The 17,912-nt window shown below is 38.8% G+C and overlaps 2 protein-coding genes across 2 annotated transcripts; both read left to right on the top strand.

Moving 5' to 3' along the window:
* Positions 1–1,304: 1,304 nt before the first annotated feature.
* Positions 1,305–7,346, top strand: LOC306971330 (mixed lineage kinase domain-like protein; the record flags this gene model as incomplete). Its single annotated transcript, XM_079567570.1, has 9 exons — positions 1,305–1,368; positions 1,438–1,621; positions 2,521–2,621; positions 2,783–2,921; positions 3,079–3,163; positions 6,076–6,218; positions 6,519–6,568; positions 6,703–6,858; positions 7,041–7,346. 9 exons carry the CDS (start codon positions 1,305–1,307, stop codon positions 7,085–7,087), a joined length of 969 nt encoding a protein of 322 aa, XP_079423696.1. The 3' UTR covers positions 7,088–7,346.
* Positions 7,347–11,428: 4,082 nt separating this feature from the next.
* Positions 11,429–17,799, top strand: LOC306971549 (mixed lineage kinase domain-like protein). The gene is made up of 11 exons (XM_079567865.1): positions 11,429–11,511; positions 13,363–13,800; positions 14,735–14,812; positions 14,919–15,096; positions 15,397–15,497; positions 15,628–15,766; positions 16,028–16,112; positions 16,462–16,604; positions 16,871–16,920; positions 17,067–17,225; positions 17,413–17,799. The coding sequence occupies exons 2-11, from the start codon at positions 13,365–13,367 to the stop codon at positions 17,457–17,459; spliced, it is 1,416 nt and encodes a 471-aa protein (XP_079423991.1). The 5' UTR covers positions 11,429–11,511; positions 13,363–13,364; the 3' UTR covers positions 17,460–17,799.
* The last annotated feature ends 113 nt before the right edge of the window (positions 17,800–17,912 follow it).

Genomic DNA, 17,912 nt, shown 5'->3' with positions numbered 1-17,912 from the left:
TTGATAAAGTCAAGGCCAACAAAAAGCGATGCCGTCATGTCGCAGAAAGAGTCAAAGTTTTGGAGGGGCTGGTGAATGATGTGAAAAATAGAAAGACAGGCCTCAAATCTGATGTGGTGGGGACGGTGCTTAGTGAACTCAGCATCACTTTGACATCTGCACGGGACCTGATCGAGAGATACACACAGGCCAATTGGCTCCAGCGCGTCATCAAGTTGAGCAGTCACATGGACGGGTTTTCCACAGTGAATGAGCGACTGGACGATGCCATCCTGGTCCTGTTGGGGACACTGCAGGTGGAGCAGGGCAACACGCTCCATGAGATGAACAAAAGACAGCAGGAGGACATGGTGGACAGACGAGATGATGTGGAGGAGCTAAAGAAATGTAAGGACTTAGAGGAAAATAATAGCTCTGTTTATACTGCATGGAGCAAGACTTTAGCCTGGCCCTGTAGTGACAGACAAAACCTGTCAAAATGCTTATCAACACTCAACCTCAACTGTTGAAGTATGTCAACCTAAAGAAGGGCATCGCTGCTTTTCGCCTGATATTAAGGAAGACAAAACAGTATAATGTAGTTAAACTGATCATCAGTGCCAACTCTTCAACCCAAAATGGTACTGTGTAATATCTTCTTTTGTGGCAAGCTAGGTGCCACCTTGCAGAGTCTGAGACGGTGTAATCCAATTTACTCATAATATGTCCAAACAGTAAAGGAAATATGGAAAAATGTGTTTGAAAAAAAAAAAAAAAACATACTGCAACCATTTACATATACCAACTTAAGTACATTTAAGTATTCAATTCAAATTTAGCCTAAAGCCTTGAAGACGCCCTGGTGCTTGTGCTACCAAGTTTCTCAAAGCAACACACTGTCGTCATTATTCATTCACTCCATACTTGGTGGTGGTAAGCTACTAATGTAGCCACAGCTGCCCTGGGGTAGACTGACGGAAGCGAGGCTACCAGTCTCCGATCACCACCAACCACTCACTCACTGCATTCATTCTGGCCTATTATAAATGTTTTTAGTTGCAGGGGAAACTGCAGTACCCGGAGTAAACCTACGCAGACACGAGAGAACATGCAAACTCCACATAAAAAAGCCATTAACACTGTCTAACGCTGTCTATGTCTTATAATTTGAGTGAAAAACTGATTTTGATTCATCCTATAAAACAATAAGATGCTTTTATATTTCTGCATGACTACAAACTGCATGTGTCTGGGCCTGTATAAAATGAGGATTCTGCCTTTCTGGTTCCTTAGCACTATTGGAGTATACGCAAAGGCAAGAACATATGGAGGCCACGCGGAGAGACGTTGAAGAGATGAAAATCAATGTGAGCAACTTGGTGGACACTTGTGAGTATTGTGCAACGAAACAATATGTATGTGCATAAAGATTTCACACTATTTGTTTGTTGTGTGCAGTGAGCAAACCCAGTGCCACAAATGAGAAGATCCGAATGATCAAGCCAGAGGAGCTGAAGTATGATTACCCTTCAAAGCCCTCTGGCCCCCTGGTCACCTCCAACTCTGAGGTTTACAAAGGAGAGTACAACGGCTTCTCCGTGGCCATCAAACGTTTCATTGACCAGACAGACACCAGTCTCAGGTCAGAATGAAAAATAAACCTTGACCCAAATTTGCATCCGTTCAATATGTTATTTAACCCTTGTTAAACAGTAGCATAATACTTTTACATGACACATTTCCACTTCTTGATTTAATTAAGTTAAATATTCTTCATATTTTTCCACAAAACATATAATAATATCTGGTTGAATATTTGTTCAGTTATTGATATGTATTTCATAATATGAAGAACAACTAATACAATGTCCACATAGGCCAAGAGACAGATCTGGTTTGGATACCACAATCAGAACATGGTCATATATCTGCAATTTATCAGTCAATGGCTCTAAAATCAGTGGCGATAGAGAACAACCTTGTCTAGTACCTCTCCTTACAAGGAGACTGTACTCAATTTAGAAGCACAGCTGAGAGTTTACATAGGATCCGTTTTATTAAATGTAACTTCTCAGTTGCTTTACGCTTCTGTGTCTGCCTGTCTGGAACCAAGTGGTGCCACTTTCAAGGCTCGGCCTGTCAGGAGTTTGTCTTTTAGCCAAAAGACTTTGATGAGCAAGTGAGCGAGAGAGAGAGTGAGCAAGTTCCACTTCCGGGTATTTGAGTTGGCACAGAAAATTATTCAACATAATTAATAAAAGCTTAATTATTGTATTTTCCTATTCAGCATAGTCAATTATGAAATTCTTGTCTGATACAAGTAAAAACAAAAAAACAAAAAAACAATTATTTTTCTATTATAACAAGACTATGATGTAAAAAACACAATTCTAGATTTTGGAAAAATTCAAAATATAATGAACGCAAAAATACACGGACCTGCATCCATAGTCCTTACACCGTCTTAAACATATTACACAACAAATGTATTTATTTTTTTGGTTTGTAATTGCCTTCCTGTTTTTTTCCCCTCTAATTTAGCAAGATTCGTTCAATTTTTGACAGAGAAGTTGAAACCATGAGCCGTTTTGAGTCACCGAACATCCTCCGAATGTTTGGCATCTGCGTGAAGAATGAAGATGGTAAAAAAGCAAAAACTAGTTGTGATTTTTTTTTGTTTACATCGATTTTAAGGTAGATTTGTATTTCATTTCATAGACTGTTCATCAAATAATATGCAACCTGAATGTATAGCCATAAGGTTTATAACTCGCTCTGTGTAAAAGTAGTTATTTTTTGCCAGGTCCAAACCCAGAGTACCTGATCATCATGGAGTACTGTGAGAAGGGCAGCCTTAGGGAGGTGTTGGACAACGAAAACGGTAAACTGTCCTGGATTAGAAAGGCCAACATGTGTTTGGATATAGCCAAGGGCCTCTTCAGGTGAGAGCATGGGCATCACTTTAAAAAGTACATTTTTGCTTGAATTGAAGTATTACACTGATGTTGTCTTCTTCTTCTTCTTCTTCTTCTTCTTCTTCTTCTTCTTCTTCTTCTTCTTCTTCTTCTTCTTCTTCTTCTTCTTCTTCTTCTTCTTTAGGCTACATAAAACTGAAAACAGATCAAAGGTCCATGGATGCATCCACAGCTGCAAGTTCCTAGTGGATAAAAGCTACACAGTCAAGGTACAATACAGTATTATTATTATTATAGTAAAATGGTGTACAATTATTGAGGTAAAATCAATTTTAAAAAAAGTGCTGTGAAACTGTATATGATGGACCCATTACATGCAAATTGAGATTTGTGTGGCCTTTATTTGTTATAATTTAGATTTTTATGGCTCAGCTTGTAAAAACCTAAATTAAAAATCTCATAAAATTAGAATATTTTGAAAATGGACTGTAAGCCACAATCATCCTCTACAGTTCTGAAACAACATCCCAGGACAGATGAGACAAAGATCAACTTGTACCAGAGTGATTTGAAGAGAAAAATAGGGTGAAATAAAGGATCTGCTCATGATTCAAAACATCCTACCTCATCAGTGAAACATGGTGGTGCAGCATCATGGCATGGGCTTATATGGCTGCCAATGGAACGGGTTCCATTGTATTTAGGGCAAGATCATGTGCTCACATTCAGCCGCGTCACAGTGCAAATGGAAAAAGACCCAAAACATTCTGCAAAAGCCACCAAAGAGCTTTTTAAGGCAAAGAAGTGAAATGTTGGCAGTGGCCAAGTCATTCACCTGACATGAATCAAGTTTCAAGTTTCAAGTTTAATGGTTTTGTATAGCCCAATATCACAACAGAAGTCGCCTCACAGGGCTGCACCAAACATCAAGGCAATAAAACAGAGCAATAAATATGACAATTAAAAGTTCAGGTAAATATAATGGCAAATATAATGTCCAATAGGAGGTAGCAACGAGCGGCGTGGGTGTCCCTCGTCCTTAGACTCTCCAGCACGGTAAGGAAAAACTCAAAACCCGGCAGGAGAAAAGAGAAACCTTGGGGAAGACCACAGAAGGAGAGATCCATTCCCATGGACGGACAGGCTATAGAGACCCAGGGCCGAAGGATCCCTCAGCAGACGGGCCAAGATCACAGACTGTCCAGTCCTCAGATTCCAGAATGCAGGTTCCTCCGTTCACCCAGGTTCCTCTGTTCGATCTAGACGGGCACTCCCGAGGGGGAGTGGGACAGGAGACACCATGTGAATAGTGATGAACAGACTACAGATAAATTAAATATTGTATCATGATAAGATAAAGTCTGCAGTCAGAAGAAGAGGATAGCACTCAGTGGACCGTACTTCCCACAGCAGTGTTTCTCCTAAGGCAGCTTTACTTCAGGCTGTGGGTTAGAGCTTTACCTAACTGACCTGATTATAAGCTAATTCGAAGAAGTACATTTTCAGCCCAGTCTTAAATATAGGGACTGTGTCTGCTTCTTTAACGTGGGCTGGGAGTTTATTCCACAAAACCGGAGCTTGGTAGCTAAAGGCTCTGCCTCCTACAGTAATTTCTGGTTGGCTGATATGGAATGACAGCGTCTTGGAGATAAAGCGGAGCTAAACCCTTTATGGATTTAAATGTGAGGAGCAGGATTTTAAATTTTATTCTAAACTCAACAGGAAGCCAATGGAGAGACTTTAGCACAGGTGTAATGTGTTCTCTTCTCTTTGTCCGCATTAACAATCTAGCAGCAACATTTTGAACTAATTGAAGACTTTTCAGGGAGCTTTTAGGGCACGCTGCCAGCAGGCTGTTGCAGTAATCCAGCCTTGAAGAGACAAATGCATGAATACGTTTTTCTGCATCGCTCTTAGTTAGGATATTTCGTATTTTAGCAATGTTGCGCAGGTGAAAGAATGCTATTTTACAAGCCTGGTTTATATGTGTTTTAAAAGAGAGGTCTTGGTCAAACAGAACTCTGAGGTTTTTTACTGTTGTGCTCGTTGATATGCTAATATTATCCAGGGAGATGATCTGTTGAGATAAAGACTCTCTCAGTTTTTGAGGGCCTAATATAATAACCTCGGTTTTGTCCGGGTTAAGAAGGAGGTTATTTGCTGTCATCCATGTCTTAATGGCTTTTACGCAGGAGCTAAGTGTTTCTAATTTATCTGTCTGACCTGGTTTTATTGATAAATACAGCTGTGTGTCGTCCGCATAACAGTGAAAATTTATATTGTGATTTCGGATTATGTTTCCTAATGGAAGAATGTATAGTATAAATAAAATTGGCCCGAGCACTGAACCTTGTGGCACCCCATAGAACACTTTGGAACACGGTGAAGACTTTTGGTTTACATCAACGAAAAACAGAACTACATTAGGGTTTCACAACTGAGCAGCATTTCACTTGCTGAAGACCAAACTGAAGGGAAAATGTTCCAAGAACAAGCAGGAACTGAAGACATATACAGTAGAGGCCTGGCAGAGCATCACCAGGGATGATACCCAGCGTATAATGACGTCGATGCCTTCCAGACTTCCGGCTGTAATTGACGTCAAAGGATTTGCAACCAAATATTGAAAAATAAAACGGTTTGATTCATAATTACTACTTTGTCCCACTACTTTGGTCTTTTGAAAAGTGGGAGGCTCACATAAAAGTGCTTGTAATTCCAACACCGTTCATTAGATTTGGATGTTAAGAGCCTAAACATCTGCAGTTTAACTTTAATTTAACATTTTTATGGTGGTTTATAGAGACAAAAACATAAAAATTGAGTCGATGTCCCAATATTTACGGACCTGACTGTAAGTCACTTGGCATGTAATGAGTCTATAGCATATAATAGTTTCACATTTTGAGTTGAATTACAGAAATAAATGCGCATTTGAACGATATTCTAGTTTTCCGAGTTTCACCTGTACTTATTCAAAACTTGCTGGCCCAATAGTATACAGATATTTGTAAAACGCATGCAGAGTTGGTTGCATACTTTTTGTTATTGGCTTTTTCCTTCTGTGGCCTGTTACTGGGCAGTCCAAGGCCCGTTTTTGGGCCGTGCACCACATGTTGTGGACCCCTGCTATATATAAAATGAGGTCATGTGAAACCCTAATGTAGTTCTGTTTTTCCAGTTAGGAGGCTTTGAACTTGCCCAAACAGAGACTTCACTGAAAAGGGGCAGGAATGACAAAGAGATTAGTTCTCTGTGCTACTCGTCTCCCCAAATGCTCAACAGCATCGATTACCCCTACAGCCAAGAGTGTGACATCTACAGGTCAGTTACGTTCACTCATCATTGTCGTGTTTAATTACAATTTTAGATTTACATTAATTCCATTGAAAATGGTCAAATAAAAGTATGAATTTCAATGATGTCTAGTCATTACAACACATTACGTGTTTAATACAACACGTTTAAGTATCCCCTCGGGCTACTGTTAATCATTTTATTGCATCAGATTTTTGATGCAAAAGTGATTTATACAAGCAGCCTACATAACCACTTTAAACTATGCAACAAAAATGTCATCTCATGATAAGACCAAAACAATTATTCATTTATGTCGTTTTTCAGCTTCGGCATTGTGATGTGGGAAATTGCAACTTATCAATATCCTTTTGAAGGTGATTGATTCATATTGTTTCATTTTATACAGCAGTTTAACTTTACAAGCTTCCCAAACAAAGTGATGTTAGCTTCTGTTCGCCAAGCTATATTTTAGGACATTCTACGCAATGATTTGAAATATCTTTTTCAGATCCAGTAACTAAAGTCAAATGGACAAAAGAGGAAATTCTACAAAGAGTGGGCAAAGAGGAATACTTTAAGCTTCCTGAGGACTGTCCTAAAGCTCTGGGGGACCTGATCATTGCGTGTCGAGCCTACGAGAGCTTTCACAGGCCATCAGCTGGAGGTATCCATAACTGTGTTTTTTAATGTATACATCTTTTGACTTTCCCTTCTTTTCAAAGTCTGCTTCATTGTTTAGGGGGCAGCAAATTGTGCTTCGTCTTCACTTAAGCTATTTAACCATAAGCTCAACCGCTCATCATTATGGTTGTAACTTAAATGTCATGTGCTTTTGTTATTTTTCAGTGTTGATGGATAAACTGCGCATCGTGGTGGCACAACTTGAAGTATAGTAACCACAGCTGAAGTAGGAATCCCTCTGAGTGGGGGCTTAGGAATACAAAAAGCCATATATTTTTTTAAAACATTAAACTAAGTAGTATGCATGTGTCACGTGTTGAGAACATTTCAGTTGCAAAGTAGCCTAAATATTAAGAATATCTTCCCATTTACAGGAGCAATAACTGGCCACACAGTGAGTATGAATTATGAAACGGCTTACTTGGCTCCATCTGCTGGCACAACTGGTACCTTGCACATTTAGGAATTTATTGCAATCTATTATCTATTATAGAAAACGCAATCTCAATGGCCGGGTCTCAGCTAGTAACTAAATAATATGCAATTTGTTTCACTTTGTATAATTTTCACAAGAAAGATATTATTGTTATTTTTTGTGTCACGCTATTTACATAGGGCCTACCTTTTGGTGAATGTATTGTAATAAATGTATTTTAAAGACACATTCTTAAAAGCAATTCTTTGTTCCCTGTCAACTTAATTTTACTGACTTGAAAATTTTGATGAACTCCTCGAAAACTAAATGCATGTTGTTCTCTAGAAAACAGTCGGTTCTGTCACAGAATGTGTCAGTCTCTGCTTTAGACGGTTCCATTATTGAGAAAGTGCCATATTATAAATATCTTGGCATCTGGATCGATGAAAGGCTCTCATTTAGTAAACATGTCCAGGAGCTAACGAACAAACTTAAAGCAAAAAGCTGTCTTTTTTCTATAGAAACAAAACTGTATCCCTCCTAACAAGAGACAACTGTTAATCCAGGCTACATTACTTTCAATTTTGTATTACGGTGATGTCATATATATGCATTCCACTGCATCTGTGTTGAAGCCTCTGAATGCAGTTTTCCATTCAGCCATTAGATTCATCACTGGAGATGGTTATAGGACCCACCACTGTGATCTTTATGCTAAAGTGGGTTGGCAATCTCTAGAAGCAAGGAGGGAGCATTATTTGTTTAATCTTATAAATGTCAGGTCAAATGCTTACCTGAGGTCTCAGGACATTTTGACTCTCGAGTCTCACCGTGTAAAGACAGAATGGGGAAAGAAGGCCTTTTGCTACTTCGCACCGAATGTCTGGAATGAGAACAGAAAACCTTTTATGTGGATAATCTCATGACCTTCCATCAGTTTAAATCCCTTGTAAAGGAGTTTCCTCCATGTGTCTGCTCTTGTTTTTAAGTTTTACACATTTTCTTAGTAGTTTCTTGTGTTATATTCTATATCTATATTCTACATCGTTCCACTGTTGTCTTATTGTTAACTGTTATTTACCTTGTATGTTTTAACAGGTCTCTCTTGCAAATGAGACATTGAGTCTCAAGAGACCACCTGTATAAATAAAGAATAATAATAATATGTGAGCTATAGTAAATTTGCACTGAATGATATATTTACTGGAGAAAAAATAGAAACTGAGTAAAAACAAAAAAAGAGGCAAACGGTGACGTCAGTACATGATGGGGTGTGGTGAATGGAAGGGTGCTGGGAGATTTGAGCCAAACTAAAATAAGTCATTTTACCAAAATATGTCTGCGTCTGAAACCATCAAATTATAGCCTCTAAGCACTAACACTCGCAACTAATCCTTAACCTTTCATGGGGTCAACTGTTAGATCTTTATGCAGGGAACTAGAGCTTCAGCAACATTTCCACAATTCGACCGTCCTTACCCAGGGGAAGAAGTGACAGCACCAACAGCTGTTTTTTCTTCTTCTTTAAAGTTGTTGGTGGAGTGTAGGCCAAACAAAAGTGTATGCTGCCACCTACTGGGTAGTGTCCAGCAACAACAACAACAACAACAACAACAACAACAACAACAACAACAACAACAACAACAACAACAACAACAACAACAACAACAACAACAACAACAACAACAACAACAACAACAACAACAACAACAACAGCTCCTAATTACCGGTTAGTTAGCACCATAGGTCCCTATGCTAAAGTGGCTATGCATTGAGGCTCATTTTCCTAACTCCTTCCTAAATGACAGACCAATTTGGAAGCTTCTTGTCATGGCGGACACTGACGCACATCCGGTTTGGCGTAAAACCTCTTCCCAATTTACTGGTTTCGGAAAAAGACTGGGGCCCCAGTAACAACATCAAGTCTGTTCTCCCTCCCACCCTGGACCCATACCCGTTTGCTTATCGGTCCAATCGCTCAACTGAAGATGCCATTTCCGCTGCGCTTCATACAGCCCTCACTCACCTTGAAAAGGAGTCCTATGTTAGAATGCTGTTTTTAGACTTTAGCTCAGCATTCAACACTATAATCCCACAGCAGCTAATACACAAACTGCTCCACCTGGGGATCAGCACATCACTGTGCAACTGGCTGCTGAACTTTCTGATGGGGAGACCACAGGCTGTACGTGTCGGTGGCAAGTCCTCCAGAACCATCACACTGACCATGGGGGCTCCCCAAGGCTTTGTGCTGAGCCCCCTCCTGTTCACTCTGCTGACCCATGACTGCACTCCAAAGTACGACTCAAACCTCTTCATCAAGTTTGCAGACGACACAACAGTGGTGGGCTTCATCAGCAACAGAGACAAGTCAAACTACAGGAGTGAGGTGAGCAGTCTGACCATGTGGTGAACACAGAACAATCTCTCTCTAAATGTGGAGACAACAAAAGAGATTGTTGTGGACTTTTGAAGAGCGCGGGTCCAGCATGCTGTTCCAACAATCAACGCGTAATCCACGGGCCAGGTCCAGTTGACTGAAAAACAGTTTCATACACCAGGCTATAGGGAAACTGAACTTCCTCCCTTCCCTTGCTCCCCACCCCCCGCTCCACAACAAGGACGAGAGAATAAACTATTTTGATTCATTGTGAAATGAATTGACAAATAAAATGAATTGAATTGAATCAACATGTGATAATATAAACTTAATCCAACAGCATGTGTATAACCTGCACTTTTTGGAGCTGATGAGATTGATTGCTGCATTTTTTAGTCAGTTAGTTGAGCATCCCGCCATACTTTAAGTTCTACTTAAAATATAATGATTATCTTTTTTTTTTTTTATACTGTTGTGGAAAAAAAATGCTCCTTTTGGTGGACACCAGTGAGGGATGAAACAAAGAAGTTGTACTTCAACAGTCAGATCCCGAACTACAGAAAATCCCAGTTTCAGGAGCATTACATAATGTGGAATGTACAGTGAAAAGGTGGGTGTGACTTGGTCTGGAAAACAAAAGCTTCAGCCAAAAACTCAGCTGCTATTTCACATTAGTTTGGTAGCTTTCCACACACTAGCTGCTGGTGACAACTCACACTCAACACACAACACTCAAGGATTGAAGCAGGCTTTTAAATCCCTCAGGCATCAGGCATACACATCACAATATGTATGTGAAGAGCTAACAAATATGTACCATATACTATACTCTGCCATACTTTATATGCCATTTTTTTTATACGTGTAGTAGACCTATATGTTATAAAAATGTCACAGATAATGTTTAATCCTTAATAGCCTTAAGACTTGAATAAGTTCTGTGCACATGGAACAATATTGATTTAATGTGCTAAGCTAAAACATTTCACCTAAGTGATGGATTTCAAACGTTTTACCTTCCTAAGTTATGTATAATCATTTTTGCAAGATGTATTAATGCTATGCTCATGCCATTCAGCAGTTTCAATCAATACACTTACACACTTATTTTCAACTCTTCCTTTGACCATGATCTGTAGTAGAAATCATATCCTCTTTGCTCTACAGCCACTCCTTGGTTTAGCTTACTCCCCTTGCATTATAATGCCCATCCACATTCCTCTGGGAAATGTAATGTATGTTCAGTCCTTTATGACATCCTGGGGGAAGGTGACATCCCCCCTATGAAAATATCCAGCTCTCTCTTGTCACCACATCTAAACCTGGTCAAAACTTACGCCGAATAATGTCTAAACCAGGCAGGAAACCAAATAGATTTTAAACAAGGCATCAGTGGGTAGGATAGTCTGTAAAGAGGTCAGGTGCTCTTCAGGATCAAAACGTAAGTATAGGCAAAAAAAGGGAAAAATCCAAGACACTCCGATACCTGGTTAAAAGTCCTTTATTTTCCATGTCCATTTAAAATAAAGGACTTTTAACCAGGTATCGGAGTGCCTCGGATTTTCCCCTTTTTTGCCAAGGCTTGAATACCTCTCGAAGAAGGCAGCGGTAGTACCTGTGTAGTAGACCCACTGCTGCAGAGTAATATATACAGCAGCTCTGGTGTGGGGGTTGATTTGTGTCACATGTGTCTCCTTAGGTCTGTGTCTAGCGAGCAATGACTCAAGCCAATGAGAGAGAGAGAGAGAGGAACAAGGAAAGAGGAAACTGCTGCTGTTTGAGGGCGGTGCTATTCAGTTTCACTTTGAGCTTTGGTCGACATAGAGGATTTCTGATTGCAGGTAAGCACTGCTTATTCACTTCATAGATAGGCAAAGGGTTTAATGCCTTTGTTGTGGTTTGTACATGGGTGTGGCTGCTGCACTGAGGGTATTATCATATCTCAGGTTTTTATAGGAGCTTCATTTTGTAAACTCAAAAGAGACCTGTTATGTATAAGGAACATTGTGTATATGAATGAACAATAGGGCTGGGGATACATGGTTATCTAAATGAATGAAGATTGTAAGATGGTATTGTAAAGAATATAAATTAGTTTTCATACAACTACTGTATTACTATTATTACTCCTAGTAATTTACCCTACACATACTTCAATAGGAGTTGTTACCATCGTCAGTACAATCACTATACTTCTATGTACAGACTATTTGGAAAATTGAGACTACTAGTGGGCTTCCTAATCTGCCACTAATTTGCCTACAGATCAAAAGTAGACCAAAAAAATGAGTAAAAGTAACATTTGCCCTCTAATATGTCATCTGAAACTCACTTCAATATCATTCAAATTTCTCCACTTTCCAGTAATCTTGAGGTCTAAAATGAATCAAATAGTTTTGCAGATAGAAGTGGTTCTTCCAGCATCAAAGCATTGAAGCTTACCTTAATGAAGGTTTGGCATGTTTTCTTTGCAAGCCTGAACAAGTTATGTGAGTCTTCAAGTCCACTTGAAAACAGATATTTCAAATGTGAGAAAGTAGTGTAACAAAAATGAGAAACAGAAGGGTCTAAAATCATGACACAAAGCCAATGTGTTCATACAATGAGTCGTCAATTGTGAGAAACTCAGCAGTATAGTTACACATTTCTTTTTTGCGTTACAGTGCGTAGACAATATAAAAATGATAGACAAACAAAGAAGTGTAACTAACCCTCCATGACCCAATTTCAGTAAACAAATATGGTTTAGTTTTCTTCCATGATTTTCTTCTCATAGACAACAGCTTTGCTCTAGAAACTTGACTCCTCACAACTGACTCCTCTAACACAGGGTTCAGTTACGGCTCCTTTAGACTGGAAATGTGCTCACAGGTGCACACTCATACTGTATATTCAAAAACAATGTTTAGAAAAATGCAGTCTACTGGTCAATATCTTCATATTTACAATGGTCATCATGATTAATGGACCATTTTGGGGCAAAGAGATAGAACAAATACCCCTCTTCCCCATATCTATGGATGTTGATTTTATTCTCTATCACTGAAAACAAATACATACAGCATTTTCATATGGTTGAACACAGATGAAATATACCTTATGAATAAACCACAGCTCAAACAAAAATGTAATCAATGCAGCATCATTTGACCATAATCATTGTTATTATACTCCTCCAAACTCCAACCTGGATGCTGCACGTAAGTCGTTGTCAACAGTCTGGTTCACTATGTTTAGATTTCCACTGTTGTAGGATTTTCATGGAGAGTATGAAAGCGATATATTTTTGTAAACCTTATGGTATAAACAATTAGAAAAACAATGTTGAATTTGCTCTTGTCATTTGGTAAAATTGTGCAATTATACAATTTTCCAATTAGAGCAAATGGGGAGTTCTGGCCATCGCTATGGTAACCCCATGAAACATATGACAAGGGTTTCATTGCCTTGGAATTTCCAGCCAAATTTTGGCAATCTTGATTATTCCATTTTTCATGGGTCTATTGGCTAGATAATACAGTAGTGTGGTATTGGTTAGAGGGTCAGATGGCACAGATGGACAGCTGTGCTTCTGTCAATCAAACCCAGGGCAGCTGTGACTAAAAGTACTAAATATAGCTCTTTTCAGACTTTTAGTGAGTACAATGTGTTTGCTCTATGACTAACCATTATTCTTTTCTATGTCCCAATAGCTATGGACTTCATCGATCCCATACTATCCATTGCATCTGCCATTTACGACCTTGTAGAGAACGTCAAGGCCAACAAAAAGCGATGCCGTCGTGTCGCAGAAAGAGTCAAAGCTTTGGAGGGGCTGGTGAATGCTGTGAAAAATAGAAAGACAGTCCTCAAATCTGATGTGGTGGGGACAGCACTTAGTGATCTCAAAATCACTTTGACATCTGCACGGGATCTGATCGAGAGATACACACAGGCCAGTTGGGTCCAGCGCGTCATCAAATCGGGCAGTCACATGGACGGGTTTTCCACAGTGAACGAGCGGCTGAACGATGCCTTCCAGGTCCTGTCGGGGACGCTGCAGGTGGAGCACAGTGACGGGCTCCATCAGGTGTTTGAGATGAAGCAGGACCTGATGGACGGACGAGATGATGAGGAGGAGCTCAAGAGATGTAAGGCCTTTGAGAGAAAAAATAGCTCTGTTTATACTGCATGGATCAAGACTTTAGCCTGGCCTTGTACTACTGACAGACACTGGCAAAACGTGTCTAAAATGTTTATCAAAATGAGCTTTTGAGACAAAAAGGTCTTTGTCTTCTGCCTCAACTGTTGAAATATGTCAACCTAAAGAAGGGAATCGCTGCTTTCGCCTGATATTAGTGAAGACAAAACAGTATAATGTCAAATTGATCATCAGTGCCAACTCTTCAACTCAATATGGTACTGTGTAATATCTTGTGCCATCTCTCATGACCAAACAATAAAAATATATGGAAACATTTGTTTGAATAAACAAAAAGCTTTTACATTTCCAAATTAATGACATTTGAGTATTCTATTGAAATTTAGCCAAAAGCCTTAAAGATGCCTTGGTGTCACCCTTGAGTAACGAATTGCCCCCACTGGGCCTCCCCAGTGATGAATGTCTGGGCAAACCCGCCTCTAATGATAAAAATGATGGCTTACACTTGTATTACACTTTTACAAGCTTGTCTTACCAAGTTTCTCAAAGCAAGACGCAGTCGTCATTATTAATTCACACCATACTCAGTGGTGCTGCCCTGAGGTAGACTGACGGAAGTGAGGCTACCAGTCTGTGCCATCGACCCCTCTGACCACCATCAACCTCTCACTCACTGCATTAATTCTGGCCTATCATAAATGTTTTTAGTGGTAGGGGAAACCAGAGTACACTGAGGAAACCTACGCAGACACAGGGTTAACATGCAAACTACACACACAAAGGCCAACCTTATCTTATAATTTGAGTGAAAAACTGATTTCAATTATAATCCTATAAAAGAATAAGATGCTTTCATATTTCTGCATGACTACAAACTGCATGTGTCTGTATAAAATGATGATTCTGCATTTCTCGTTCCTTAGTGCTGTTGGAACATATGGAGGCCATGAGTAGAGAATTTGAAGAGCTCAAAGTCAACGTGAACAGCTTGGTGCACACGTGTGAGTATTGTGCAACGAAACATAAATATGTCTGTGAGTTTGTAGTAGTAGACTAAGTGAGAGTCATAAAATAAGAGATTTCACAATGTTTGTTTGTTGTGTGCAGTGAACAAACCCAGTGCCACAAATGAGATAATCCGAATGATCAAGCCAGAAGAGCTGAAGTATGATTACCCTCCAAAGCCCTTCATGGTCACTTCCAACTCTGAGGTTTACAAAGGAGAGTACAACGGCTTCTCCGTGGCCATCAAACGGTTCATCGACCAGGCAGACACCAGTCTCAGGTCAGAATTTGAAACATAAATTGACCCAAAGCCAGGAGCAATGTACTTTTACATGACACATTTCCAATTCTTGATTTAATTCAGTTAAATATTCTTCATAATTTTCTACAAAACATATTATAATATCTGGTTGACTATTTGTTTATATATTAATATGTATTTCATAATTTGAAGAACAACTAATGCAATGTCCACATAGGCCAAGAGACACATTGGTTAAAATATTACACAATAAATACATTTATTTCTATATTTTGGGGGTTTGTAATTGTTTTCCTGTTTTTTTTTTAATTCATTTAGCAAGATTCATTCAATTTTTGACAAAGAAGTTGAAACCATGAGGCGTTTTGAGTCACCCAACATCCTCCGAATGTTTGGCATCTGTGTGAAGAATAAAGAAGGTAAAAACGCAAAAACAATAAACTTTTTTGTTTCCATCATCTTCAAGTGTAGGTTTACATTTTAAGGTAGATTTTTATTTCATTTCATTGTCTGTTTATCAAATAATATGCAACCTGAATGTTTTGTCAGGTCCAAACCCAGAGTACCTGATCATCATGGAGTACTGTGAGAAGGGCAGTCTTAGGGAGGTGTTGGACAACAAAAACTGTAACCTGTCCTGGATCAGAATGGCCCGTATGTGTTTGGAAGCAGCCCAGGGCCTCTACAGGTGAGAGCATGGGCATATGGGCATCACTTCATAAAATAAATGTTTGCTTGAATTGAAGTATTACACTAATGCCTTCTTCTTCTTCTTCTTCTTCTTCTTCTTCTTCTTCTTCTTCTTCTTCTTCTTCTTCTTCTTCTTCTTCTTCTTCTTCTTCTTCTTCTTCTTCTTCTTCTTCTTCTTCTTCTTCTTCTTCTTCTTCTTCTTCTTCTTCTTCTTCTTCTTCTTCTTCTTCTTCTTCTTCTTCTTCTTCTTCTTCATTAGGCTACATCAAACTGAAGTCAAATCAAAGGTCCATGGATGCATCAACAGCTCCAAGTTCCTAGTGGCTGAAGGCTACAGAGTCAAGGTATGAAAATGATGTACAATTATTTAATTGGTTAAATCAACAAATAATGAACTTGTTAATTATATTTGTATTTGTATTGCACCAGACTTTAAAATGTTTTCGCAAATCGAGGATGTGTGTGATGCATCAGCATCAATGACGAAAGAACACATACACACTTATTCAAAACCTGTTGGTCCAATAATATACAGTAAAACGTATGCAGAGAGGGTTGCATACTTTTTGTTATTGGCTTTTCCCCACTGTGACCCGTTAACTGAACATGTGGACCACATGTTGTGGATGGGGACCCTGTTGTAAAGGCCAATATGAGGTCATGTGAAACCCTGATGTAGTTCTGTTTTTCCAGTTAGGAGGCTTTGAACTTGCCAAAACAGAGACTTCACTGAAAAAGGGCAGGAATGACAAAGAGATTCGTTCTCTGTGCTACTCGTCTCCCCAAATGCTTAACAGCATCGATTACCTCTACAGCAAAGAGTGTGACATCTACAGGTCAGTTACATTCACTCATCATTGTCATGTTTTAGTACAATTTTATATTTACATTTATTCCATTGAAAATGGTCAAATAAAAGTAAATTTCAATAATGTCTAGTCATTACAACACATTACGCGTTTATTACAACGCGTTTAAGTATCCACCTCGGGCTACTGTTAATCATTTTATTGCATCAGATTTTTGTTGCAAAAGTGATTTATACAAGCAGCCAACATAACCACTTTAAACTATGTAACAATTAATATATGTTGCTTTTCAGCTTTGGCATTGTGATGTGGGAAATTGCAACTCGTCAATATCCTTTTGAAGGTGATTACATTTTTTTAAAGGCCTACTCAACATTGTACAGCACTTTAACTTTTGCTTCCCAAACAAAGTGATTTTACATCTGTTCACCAAGGCATATTTTAGGACATTCTACTCAATGATTTGAAGTACCTTTATTTCTTTTTCAGATCCAGTATCTAAATTCAAATGGACAAATAAGGAAATTCTACAAAGAGTGGGCAAAGAGAAATACATTGAGCCACTTCCTGAGGACTGTCCTAAAGCTCTGGGGGACCTGATCAATGCGTGTCGAGCCTACGAGAGCTTTCATAGGCCATCAGCTGGAGGTATCCATAAATGACTTTTGTGTTTTTTAATATACATCTATACAGCAAATTGTGTTTTGTCTTCTCTTTGCTATTGAACCATGAACTCATTCACTATACTATTCAGCTCACACGGTATCTGTGAAGTTTATGATTTATATTTACTTTTGTTGTAACTTAAATGTCATGTGCTTTTGTTATTTTTCAGTGTTGGTGGATAAACTGCGCATCGTGGTGGCACAACTTGAAGAATAGTAACCATATCTGAGTAGGAATCACTGTAACTGAGGACATAGCAATATAAAAAGCTATATTGTTTTAAATATTAAACAAAACAACATGTGTGTGTTATGTGTGGTTAACTTTTCTCTGGCAAAGTAGCCTACATATTAAGAATATCTTCACATTTACAGGAGCAATAACTGGCCACACTAAGCACAGTGAGTATGAATTATGAAACGGCTTACTTAGCTCCATCTACTGGCATAACGGGTACCTTGCACTTTTAGGAATTCATTGCAACAAATAAATACTGTATATGCAATTTGTTTTAGTTTGTATAATTCTCACGAGAAAGATAATATTGTTGTTATTTTTCAGGTGCACGCTTAATCTGTTTACATACTTCTTGGTGAATGTATTGTATAGAATTTATTTTAAAGCAACCAAAGCAATTCTTTGTACACTGTCAACTTGATATATGTGAGC

This window comes from Gobius niger, assembly GCF_951799975.1.
Source record: "Gobius niger genome assembly, chromosome: 12".
Lineage (NCBI taxonomy): Eukaryota > Metazoa > Chordata > Actinopteri > Gobiiformes > Gobiidae > Gobius > Gobius niger.
Note: the sequence above shows the minus strand (reverse complement) of the source record. Positions and strands in the feature narration are given on the sequence as shown.

What these genes read in the sequence shown, in the direction of transcription:
- LOC306971549 (XM_079567865.1), top strand. Translation starts at nt 13,365, where the DNA reads ATGGACTTCATCGATCCCATACTATCCATTGCATCTGCCATTTACGAC. An exon ending in CAGGCAGACACCAGTCTCAG is followed by an intron (nt 15,097 to 15,396) that starts GTCAGAATTTGA and finishes TAATTCATTTAG; the next exon opens with CAAGATTCATTCAATTTTTG. An exon ending in AAAGAGTGTGACATCTACAG is followed by an intron (nt 16,605 to 16,870) that starts GTCAGTTACATT and finishes GTTGCTTTTCAG; the next exon opens with CTTTGGCATTGTGATGTGGG.